We start from the raw sequence: 11,862 nt of genomic DNA, 5'->3' as shown, positions 1-11,862 counted from the left end.
TGAAGACTCGGTACCTTGTATTGCTTCTGTAGGTAATACAGGCTCTGGTATTAGTGCAGTGAGACTCACTGTACTTCCAAATGTTACTTCTCTAGTACAAAGCCACACAGTAGAAGTGCAGCGGCACCCTCATGAGAGAGATCAGAGTAGATACTTGGAAAGAGCCTTGGGTAGGCAACAAGGGGAGTCTTTGCCACTTAAGTTCACCTAGCTCTACTCTGAATCCTCCTGTGTAAGCTGCGACCTTGAACATCACATGGTGCCTTTAGACTGAGTCTGGAGTCAGCTCCGAGAGTCCCCAGTGTTGCTCTTCCTTAGCAGCTACAGAGATCTTTATAGTATAGGGGGCTCTCCTCTTACCTAAAATGTAATTGGTGTGCATTGCACTGGGGTAAAGAGCTGTATACCTTGGGGAGCTACCTGTCTCTTCAACCTCACTTTCCTTCCTCCTCTGTATCAGCCCACCCCCACCAGCTGCAGCCAGTGGCTATCTGCTCCTAAAGGCTGGCTAAGCCTACTCCTCTACACAGCCAGGGAGTGCGCTGGTGCCTTCTCTCAAGCACTCTCACATAACTGAGAAGGAAACAATCCCGTGTGTGGTTTATTCCTACAAGGGTGAATTAAAAAGAAAGCCCTTCCTTCTCCATTGGACTTACAGTTCAGGGGAGACTGCTGAGGCCACCCTGATGTAGTTGTTCTCAGATATGCTGAACTGATGGAAGACGACCCACTCGGGCATCTTCTTGGTGATGGAGTAGCTTGACAAGGGGTGCAGCTGAGCAACCTGCTTGTGTGTGAGCATTAAGTAGTTACCTGACCCGTCAACATCCCGAGCCATCTAAAAGGTGGTTCAAAGAAAAAGAATTGATGCACAAACACGTTAAACAAATCCCAAGATTTTTATATAGAATAGCTAAAACTAAAATTTGCCCCACATTTCATACTGTCAGATAATAGAAAATAAGGTACAGTGACTTTGTCTTTAAACCTGAGCTGGTGATGTGTCAGCCGCAGCACTTCAGGGCTGCTGTAAAGTAAATGTTTGGGTCATGAAATAAAACACAGCATGCCATCTGCTCTGCCGCGCGGTCCGTGTGCTCCAGGCTATGTACCCTCTTATGTAGATGCCCTACTTTTCCTCATAGATGAAAAAGTCTGCAATGTCATTTGTTTCTCCATTAAGATGGGTACAGTGTTGCCCACTCTGATGTGAAGGACATATCTACTATTGTTGGCACTGACGAGGCTCCTTATGGAGATGAAAGGAACAGCTGAGGCAGTAGTACATTTGGCTTGCTGCGCTCTCAGATCACCAGTAAACAGAAAAGAGGAGCTGTGGTGTGGCAAATGAACATGCAAAATTCTGGCTTGAGAAGACGTACTTAAATACCAAGTTGTAAGTAACATCTTTTTAGGGTTACTTAAGAAGTTAGAGGTCAATAAAACCATCACCGTGAGTGCTGGCTGGGCTTCCCATGCGTGCGTGCATGCGCGCGCGCGCGTGGCCCACACCACTTGCCAGGGCAGCCTTGCCCTGCTTACCTGCATGAAGTACCCAGAGAGCAGCGCTTTCTTGATGTTCAGACCGTTCTCCTTGGAGCCAAAGGCAGGCTCTGCATAGGGAAGCTCGATTCGCTTGATGATTTCTAAGAGTTCTGCTCGGATCATGTCTGCCATCCTGAGAGCAGAGCAGCTGAGGAAGCAGTCATGACACCATGTCTCCACACAGTCTAGAGGAAGAACAAAAGGCCACTCAGATGGTGTGTTAGACTTCTCTAAGCTCTATGGAAGGCCATGGGAGTGAGTGGTAGGAAGGTGGCTAGGATTAGGTTTGCCAGGGGCTGTGGGGTCAGCTACACCTGTAGCAGCTGCTGAGGGGCTGTGAGCTCACCATACTAGACAGTGTGTTAGTGTGAGAAGCACTGCCGTTGCCTGTGTCTGTGGAGGGGCACCAGAGACAACATCAGCATCTGCACTTCTTTCTCTGTACAGCAAGGATGTATACAGCTAGAGACCCAAAGCTAAAAGGAAGCTGTTGGCATCTATCCCTCTGATCATCCCATACGTCATTTAGGAAGGACCTGCCAGGCTGTCCTGGGATTTCATTATGCCAAACACTAGCTCCTTGTCTACCCTGGGTGCAACTGTTTTAAATCCAAATGTACAAGTCTGATTCAGTTTGAAGGTACTCTCTTGGCACCTGTAACTGGGACTGAAGAATGAAAATTGCCTTGGCCCAGTGGCCATCAGACCCCCCTCTACCCTGTCCTGTCCACACATCCCACTCAGAGGAGCAAAAATCCACGCTTGGTCCTATACCATCACCCAGCCTGGTGCTCAAAAGCTAAACACCTTTCCCTCCAGTCCACTGGGAAACCCTTGATTTCCTGCTCTTGACATGATCCTACTGCCTTGCAAACTGATCTCAATTGTTCTACATCATTTCAAATATTTTTCACACCATCTTCTGGAGCATAGGAAGTGAGGCTACTCTGTGGGAAGCAGAAGGGCCTCCTCTGGGGAAGCCGGCTGGTCCACTGCTAGCTCTCTGTCCCCTACCCTGGCAGAGGTGCCAGCAGTGAGCACTATAATAGCCACTGCAGTTCAGGTGCACTCCATCTCTGTGCTTCAGGTATGCTGCTTCTGAAAGCTGGCTAACCAGAGGACTAAATCTCCCCAAATCCAGATCTGTGCTGTGTCATGTGAGGCTCTGAGTGGGTAGATGGCAGTGGGCTGTGGTGTATTTAGGGACCCAGTGCCATCCTGTTTAAGTGGCAGGTGGGACTATCAGAGAAGGGAGACTAGCAAATAATAATTCAAGTATCTGAGCCTCATCTGGGGAAGGGAGAGGGGCCAGGGTGGTGGTTTGGGGGCTCATGTTCACATACGTTCATTGGCAGAGTTCAGAACTGTATCTTGGTAGGCGTTGTAGACATTGATGAGCGTAAAGTGATCACCTTCAGGGTGCAAGAACGTTTTCCAGCAAGTCACTGCAGCCTCCTCAGCACCATGAGGCCCGTGCAAAAAGCAACTGGGAGCTTTAAGATGCAAGAGGTTACAGTCAGCAACCAGAGGACAATCCTGGCCCGGTGGAGTGCCCGGGGCAGGACCCTGTCTCTGAGCCCACTCCTGGCTTGGACTCTGTACCAATGTGTTATTCTTAATATTCTTGTTTACTTGGAAGCCAAAGAAATTAAAAGTGAGTGGTCTTAGTGCTTTCTCCTTTTTATGCATGTTGTTTTGTCAATAGCAGTTAGCACCCTGCTCGTACTTTGGTGAAAGCTGTGTGATAAGTGTTAAGGGGCCCAGGGGGTCAGACCCAGGCTTTGGACTACGTTCAGATGTAGCACAGCATTTAGACCACGCTGATGTCAAAGAATGTGTGAAAATAATAGGAGCCAGTATCAATGAAGCTGGCAGGAAACACAAAACCACACAGTTACTTGGGAAGCACTGCCTGTGACGATTGTTTGTTTGCCTGTTTTGAACTACAATAGTTCTTTTGGCAAAAACCCAAGCATGGCCTTTTGTATTTTTTGCATTAAGGTAATAGTAAAAGTTTCCTACTTTCAGTCTATTAAAACACTTTACTGTCATCTATACAGATGAGCCAACCACTCTTCCTTTACATCTATACTCCATTTAAATGGAGTATATGCCTGCTGTGGATTCACAGTACATAGAAAGAAAGGTCTTTAAGGAATACCTGTTACCATGGCAGCGATGGTTAGCATTTCATCTACACAGTCAAATTCACAGGATGCTAAGATAGACTTTGAGAGCTGTGGATCCAGAGGAAACTCAGACATGATGATTCCAAACTCAGAGAGATTCCCATCATTGTCCAGGGCTGCCAGGTAATCTAAATCTTCCAGGGCCTGCATCAGGCTTTCTGGAGCTAGGAAAGTTTAAAAAAAAAAAAAAAAAAAAAAAAAAAAAAGCACAACTGAGGGAACAGCAGGTAGTGACTTTTCACTCTTGCATAAAACAACCAACCAATGAGCAGAATCTGTAAAGCAAGAATTGGTCAGACACTAAGCCAGTAGCTTCTGTGGAGCTGACAGGGTACACCTATGGCTGTCTAGATAAGGGCCCTGACAGAGTGGCAGGATCCTCAGAGGGCAGCCAGGAACTTACTGCATTTTGATGCAGTTCTGAGGGGTCAAAGTTGAGGACCTGGGGATCCAAGACCTCTCTTGACCAGGCAGCAATGTTCCAGTCGGTGTGTGTAGATGGAACAAGTGTACTCCACAACATCCGGAGCAGAGCCTGCTCTCACCAGCAGGCCAGTCAGCTAGCCAGCCTGCTGCAGGCACAGAATGCTGAATCGTGTCAGCAGCTTCTGCACAAGCCTACAAAGCCAGCCTGAGTATACTTCAGGGAAGATATAATATTTGTTGCTCACTAAGGCAAAACACACATGATCTAGAATCTAGTAAATTGAGGTCTGACAAGGAGAACAAGACAGCAAAGGATACAGAGTGGCCTAGAAGTCACAGGAAAAGCAGAAACACCAGACACACAAGGTTACTACAGACAGACTAACCTTTCCCATCCCTCATTTCTTAGGTAACACGGGCACTACTACTGTGTGTATTAATTACATTTGCTCAAGTTCCACCAAGAAGTCTGCTTAGTCTCTGTCCTTCTGGAACCTAGTTCTATTAAATATGCTTTTTCACATGTCTGCTACCTGGTATTCCAATGAAGGCTACACCACCTCGGGCTGTGCTACCTGAAACTGAAGGGCTTCAGGGAGCTACTGACTGGCTTTTGTCAGTCTCAGTCCTGGAATGTGGGTGGTGTTTGGGAGACAATGCCTATAGGGCTAACCCGAGAGGCAGCTGAACCTGCCTGTCCCTGAGTTTTTAAGTGGCTAACAGGAGAAAATGACTCATTTGCTATATCTACACTTCGACCACCAAAGGTAACTGTCAAAACTGAAGGCACACTGAGAGACTCTGCAGCCCACTCACAAGCACAGATTTGATCAGACTCCCACAACGGTGAGGAAGCCAGGAAAGCTTTTAGAAACCACAAGTGTAGCCGGGCAGTGGTGGCGCAGGCCTGTAATTCCAGCACTCTGAGAGGCAGAGGCAGGCGGATTTCTGAGTTCGAGGCCAGCTTGGTCTACAGAGTGAGTTCCGGGACAGCCAGGACTATACAGAGAAACCCTGTCTTGAAAAAAGCAAACCCAAAAAACCAAAAAAAGAAAAAAAAAAAAAAGAAACCACAAGTGTGGTCTGGGATACAGCAATGCTGCCTTGCAGCCTTCCTGGGGAGGGCAGAGAAACTGAGGCAAGAGACCAGGCACAGAGAGGGTGGTGAGGAGTCTGTTGAGAGTAACACTCTAGGGAGACAGTGAAGTCACCTATTGTTTCTCATCCCCACCCCCATCAACATTTACTAAGTGGAATGGCTTTCTTCACATCATCGCTGGGGGCTGGGCCTGACTACACTGTAAACACACAACCTTGAGACTGCAGTTCCAGGAAGGAAACTGACAGGTTACTGAAAAGTCCAAGAGTTCCATCAGAGATCTGTGGGACCTGAGAAGGGGCATCTGATGTGGCAGAGAAGGTGCAGGCAGCAGCTGCAGGAAGGGGCATGGCGGTGCTTAAACAGCGAGGGACTGGGAGCACTCCTTGACATTACACAATTTCACGTCACCATGTTTATATTATCCTATAGGAAGAAGTTTCCAGATACAGTTACCCCGAGAATGTTAGCAGAACCTTATCCTCCTCTTGTCTGGGATGGATAAGTACTTCCAGGTATAGAACAAGACGGGAAGTCCGACTTCAGCATCTTGAACTGTTGGCACCTGCACGGCCCTCAGGCACTCACCTGTCCCAGTGCTGGTCCCTGCAGGGTTGGGGAAGAGCTTATGGTAGACGCAGCAGAGCCTGGCCCAGACAGTGAGAGGTGGCCTTGCGCTACTGACCACCCAACTGTAGTTGCTGAGGAAGAGGAAATGTGAATGTGTGCCAGCTTGTTGTACAAACTCTGCTCCCCAAGCTAACTGATCAATCAAAGGCTGAAGCCTGTGAGTGGGCAACAGATAGAGGTGGGCAGGGGTTTCAGTTACCTGGCTGGGGTCTCAGGGAGAGACAGGAGAAGAGAAGAAAGGAGGCAGAAGAAGAAGAAGCCGCCAAGAGAGGAGATGGACCATGAGCACATATCCATAAGAAACAGCAAGTAATAAGGGACATATACCCAATCTAGGCTTACAGTTCGTAAATAAAATACCTGGGTTGTGTGTCTTTTATACAGGCTAGCTAGAATATAAAGCATCATTTATACCTGACTGTCCCCATCAACCCAGTCACAGGGATGGCTCAGGGTGGGCTTCTTCTCACACCAAGTCAGACTTCCTTCCTTGGGACTTTTCTATTTTGTACCCAGACAAATGGGGACCTTTCCAGGGGCTGTGTGTGCATCACAAAGTTCAGGCAGAGACGCTCAGATCCTGCGGTCCAGATAGGAGAAAGGAGGAGGAGAGAGGTTGTGTGAATGGAGAACCAAAGGACCCAGAGGAGAGCCAAATGTTCCTGGGGCACAGTCTGGATTTCAAGAGACATCTTGTTTCCTTACTCAGCATTCAGGTCCTGCTCTGCCAGTGCAGGCTGGCTCACTGGCTCTTCCACAGAGAACTGTAACCCACATGCTACCGCCCAGAGTGTTTGTAACAAGGAGTTGTCTAAAGTGACACTGGAGCTGTGTCTGTGTGCCAGCACCTAGAGCAAGTCACTCACACAGTTTGGGAAGGTCAGGGACACATCAGTGTTGGTTAGTTAGTTCAGGACTGGGCCTCACCTGCTGGGTTCCCTGAAGGGGAGACTGCAGCGGGGAAGACCTTGAAGATTGAGAGATGTGCTTGTTTTGATGGTGTGCACTCTATAAGCTTTGGGGTTTTGGAAATGGGATTAAGAGCCTGGGTCTGAGGAGGACAGGGGGAACAGCTTCTGTGAGTGTCACAGGCCACACTCCTAGAACCTGGTGTGTGAAGAACTTTCACAATTGAACCTCTCTTGTCTGGCCAAGGTTGAGTGGCTAGACAGCTGGTTCCATATTTGTTTAATGAGCAATGTCTTTCTGGAAACCATGTTCCTCCAGCACAGCTGACATGACTCTAAAAGGGCAAGGCCAGTGGGCTTATTAGTATCTAGAAGCCCTTCTCAGGGGCACTGTGATGATATCTCCTAATCACTGTGATCACTGTCTGTTTGCATATCTATGGAAAGTGTGAACACTGTTTGCACACCATGGAAAGTGTGAACACTGTTTGCACACCATGGGAAGTGCCTTCTGCAGTCGAGGTAGGTAGCTTTGGGCAGCTAGGAGTCGCTCAGACCTGCAATGCCAAGCATTTATTGAGGCCTGGTTCCTTTTCTGAAGGATGAAAATACATGAACTAACTGACATGAGCCCGAGGCAGTCACTTGGTACCTTGATTGCAGTTATATTAAAACTATTTCTATTCCATGCCTCTAACTTCCTTCCTTATTAAGTTTTCACTATCTGTAAAATGACTTTCTTAATGTTTCCAAGGTGCTTCAATAGCTTTCATCTTGGGAACTGTTCTTGGAATGTTCCTCTTTGTACACACACACACACACACACACACACCCCTCTGAAGGTGAATTCTGTGTGGCTTTCGCACAAACAATAGTGTCTGTGCGGCACCTAGCAGTCAGACCAGATAGTTCAGTGGGGAAATACCTGCAGCACAAGTCCAACAGCCTGAACGGCACCCTGAAATACACATTGTAGAAGAATTACAAAGAAATGTAATAAAAATAAAGAAGTAATAACAGCAAAACCCTAGCTATGGTCTTTGCAGGTGCAGTGGTTGCACCACTGCTTAGCTCTCCTGTTCAGAGGTAACTTGCAGCATGCATCCTGCCTGCAGAGTGGAGTCCCTGTCTAAAGCTCCAGGTGCAGCTGTGCAGACTGAGCTTAGCAGCAGGTGGGGGTCTCTCACTCTCTAGGGCAGACTAGGGCACTTGGACCAATCTGCGCTTTCAATGCTTTACAGACTTGCAGGCGTCCTCACAAATGCCTCTGGAGTATGGCTGTGGTGACAGAGGCTCCAGGTTCACCAACTCAGGAACCTTCTAGTAGAAAGTGTGCACCTGAGCCCTGATGGGGCTGCTGCAGAGCTGGACCCCTCTCTGCAATGAGGAGTCCGGCCCTGCCAGTGCCGTGTGTTCTCTTCAGTACCTTGCCTTGTTGCATACACCAAGCTACAAGTCTGAGTGGGTACAGTTCATTTTTCTGTCTTCCTTCCTTCCTCCTTCCCTCCCTCCTTCTCTCCCTCCCTTCCTTTCTTCCTTCCTGTCCCTTCCCTTCCTTCTCTCCCTCCTCTCTCCCTTCTTCCCCACCAACTTCTGGTTTCAGACCTGGCCTCCAGGTTCTCCTGGTATCCCTCAGACCCTAGCCCAATGTTGGACTTTCCAGCCCTGGGGATAGGCTGCCCTTCCCCCAGATGCTCCTATCTATATATTCCAGACATTTTGCCCCCACTACTTATTTTCTCTCTGTGCTCACCACACCCCTTTTCTCTCCCTTTCCTCTCCCCATGGCGACTCCCCTGGCCTCAGTCCTTGGGGCCCTATGAACCCTCCCTCCCAGAACATCTTCCCAATAAACTTGCCTTTAATATACTCTAATCTGGCTTGAATTGGATCATTTCACTGGCAGAAAAATAACCTATCCTGGTTGACTTTGAACTTCTGACTCTCCTGCCTCTACCTCCACTTTGTAAGTGCTATGATTATAGACACACATCACCATGCCTGGCTTTCATTTTTCTTTTCAAGTCTCAGAAATTCTGGTCATCTGAAAACTAGTTTTATCTGCAACAAGTTAAAACAAATTCTGAATCAGAGCATAGAGATTTGCCTGGTTTCTCTCCAAATCCCTGTCCAGGTTACCTTCACCTTCCAAGGGCAGTAACAGTCTCAGCCATCTGTTTCTGCTGAGGCACTCAGTTGGTCCTGGGCTCATTTCTTAAGCAGCCAAGGAGAAGGAACAAAACAAGCAAGCAAACAAGACAAGACAAGAACCCCTGGATTTAGTGTTTCTGGAGAGAGACCCATGCCGAGGGAATTCGCTTAACTGCCAGTAGCCTAGTCCTGCCAAGACCATTTCCACACGGTTCACAGATCCTGAAAAGGCCAGAGAGCTTGCTGTGCCTGTACATTTCAATTATAAGTTGAATTAAATGCATCGGCCACAAGCATCTTCTATACTTTTTTTGTTTCCAAAATGAGTCAGAGTTCATCCACAGCTACATTTCCCCAAGCACAGCAGAAAACAGCTGCTCATATTGTCAGGAGCCAAAAATAAATGGTGACTCTGACCCCTTTGTTCCCACTTATCAGTCTGAAACCTCACGAAGTAAGCGGCAAGCAGGAGCCACACAGGCAGGGATGGGGAGCCCAGCAGAGAGCAGGGAGCCCATAGCTCAGCCGCCTGCTTCCTTTCAGGTATCTCTGATGTTTGACTTCTTCAGAACCCTCTTGCAAGCCTACTCTTACTTCTCCCCTCACATCTAGTCCATCAAATATCCCCTGTCCTGAGCAGAAAGACGCTGAGAGCACCAAGACAGGAGCAGCAGGCTGAATGGCAACGTTAACGGGTGAAGTGCACTTGGGCTAATGCTGTAGCTCAGTGGTAGGCACAGCGCATGCCCAGCATGCGTTCTCTGGGGCCCATCCCTATCATGACAGAGTCTAGTCTGGAATGTGTCTCAGAAGTAGAGCATCATAGGATGCTCAGGCCCTGGGTTCAGCCCCTAGCAACAAAATGTAAAAGCAACATAAACAGTGAAAACCTTTCTAAAAAGGTGGCTTCTGGAAGGATCACTGCAGCAGATCCACCTGTGGCAAATGCCAACACACATGAGGTTCATGAGCTATCATGAGAGAGGAGGAAGTGGGTGACACACTCTCCCATAGATGTCATCCTTGGGGTCAGGACAAGGTGACGGAGAGCACATGAACAAGCCCGGGTCGCACGGCTCCCATTTCAAATTCTCCTGCCTCCTACTTATCTGTCTTGCAAAATGTGGCGAAGGACACAGACATTACAGGCAGATTGTTACTTCCTTCTAGGTGAGCATCATGGAAAAGTTTAACTGCTGGCCAAAAGTGTGGGGAAATGAAGTTATTTTCACATAAATAGAAGCAAAACGCTAAGCTTCAAGTCACAGAAGAAAGCAGGTGAGAGAAGAGGGGCCCTGCTGACGGCCTAGTGTCTCCCGGCCACGGCCACATGGCTCGGTCCCCATCAGTGCAAGGAGCATGCTGGGCGGGGAAATGGGGAGCTCTGGCCGGGCTCTTCCACTCATTATCTATAGACTCCTGCTGCCCGTGCTCGGCAAGGAGCACCGACCTCAGCTCCAGAGACCAGAGGGAAAACCACCCAGGAACTTTCAGTAGGAAAAGGCCATTTGCCACCCGCTCCATCTATGAGTTGCCCTGAATCTAGCAACTTGCTTTCTCATCTATAAAGTGGAGCAAAAAACCCAGAGTCCATCCAGCCACTGGGCTGCTGTCTGAAGTGATTTAACACACCAGTAAACACATATAAACTGCCAAGTGTTTAGAGAGCAGGCCAGGGCTTAAACAGATGAGATGCACAGACTGTGGCTGCTGGCAGACCTTCCTCAGCTGGTTGCTGACAAGTGTGGCTGCCACCATCTCCCAGACACTGTACCCAGAGCTGGAGAGGGATATAACCTCACCCTGCCTCAGAGAGGATAAGCCAACTGGGTGTGCAGAGAAAGCCACAAGCTGGCTTCCTTTTGAGTAGTTAATACTGCTTTGCCTCAGGCACAGGTGGCTGTCCCTCAGGTAGCAGTGGCTTGGCCTGGCTTCACTGGCCTTTGTTTCCCTCCGCATTCCAGTAGCTCTGGGGACAAGAGAAAGCCAGGGCAGAAGACCCAGTAAACCCCTAGAAGAAACCACTCAGATTGGGATTCAAATGTCTCAATCTTGCTTCAAGAATCTCCCCTCCCTTAAGTGTTTGACCTGAATTGCAAAGGACTGAAATCTGAGCGGGTTTTCCCAGGTGCTAATATGATCCATGAGGAGGACTCCCAAGCCACTGGGAATGCATCCTTTACCTTCTGTTCATCTTGCCCTTAGATATCACTGCCCACTGTCCCTCCTTATACTGGCCAGTCCTTCTGGTTCCAGTGTCCAAAAACATAAGACACTCTTTTGTCCTTTTACATTTTGAGATAATTTCTTCGGTCAGCACTGAGCGAACCACATGCTGGCTTACAGCGATAGGTGCTTCGTGTTGTCAGGAGCCAAGGCAGGCAGGAAGAAATGGCAGGAATAGGAAGAAAACCAGAGTGTAAAGCTACCTGGCCTATTCATGAAGTCACAGCGGCCCAGGCCTGCGATGTCCACCCTCTTCATGAAGAGCACCATGCTGGTCAGGTTGGCTTCCTGCATCTCTGCGGGCTTAAGTGGCCTCATGTCTTTGGAAGCAAATTCTTCAGTGTACAGACAGAAAAGTTTTCCTTTAAAAAGTGAAGGGAAATGGCTTCAGTGTTGCTGTGGCATCCCTGGTGGACTTGACACTGCTATTGTGCCTACCACACTACCTGAGGGAGAAGACCCGAGGAGCTGCTTCCGGATCTCTGCTTGGCTTTGGCTGATGGGCTGCAGGACTAGGGAGTTGGCTCTGATTCGGGGGTTGTATACCTTTAACAGAAACACAGCACATTAGCTCCTGGAAACTCACCTGCCTCTACCCACAGTGACTGCCCTGCAGCACGTGTCCCCACCCCCAGCACCACCAGAAATGCTGTCAGGCTCTTTGGTGTCTACCACACACTCTGTGATA

The 11,862-nt window shown here is 48.6% G+C and overlaps 1 protein-coding gene across 2 annotated transcripts in view; it reads right to left on the bottom strand.

The window, feature by feature from the left end:
- Positions 1 to 11,862, bottom strand: part of Dhx32 (DEAH-box helicase 32 (putative)) — a 64,468-nt gene that overhangs the window by 578 nt on the left and 52,028 nt on the right. For both annotated transcript variants that reach the window (XM_052196534.1, XM_052196526.1), the window contains exons 6-11: positions 11,621 to 11,720; positions 11,378 to 11,536; positions 3,707 to 3,898; positions 2,889 to 3,038; positions 1,543 to 1,730; positions 657 to 838 (exon numbers count right to left, since the gene is read on the bottom strand). In XM_052196534.1, the coding sequence (XP_052052494.1) occupies positions 657 to 838; positions 1,543 to 1,730; positions 2,889 to 3,038; positions 3,707 to 3,898; positions 11,378 to 11,536; positions 11,621 to 11,720 (971 nt within the window). The remainder of the gene's footprint in view (positions 1 to 656; positions 839 to 1,542; positions 1,731 to 2,888; positions 3,039 to 3,706; positions 3,899 to 11,377; positions 11,537 to 11,620; positions 11,721 to 11,862) is intronic.

The sequence above is a fragment of the Apodemus sylvaticus genome, chromosome 1 (genome assembly GCF_947179515.1).
Source record: "Apodemus sylvaticus chromosome 1, mApoSyl1.1, whole genome shotgun sequence".
Taxonomy (NCBI): domain Eukaryota; kingdom Metazoa; phylum Chordata; class Mammalia; order Rodentia; family Muridae; genus Apodemus; species Apodemus sylvaticus.
Note: the sequence above shows the minus strand (reverse complement) of the source record. Positions and strands in the feature narration are given on the sequence as shown.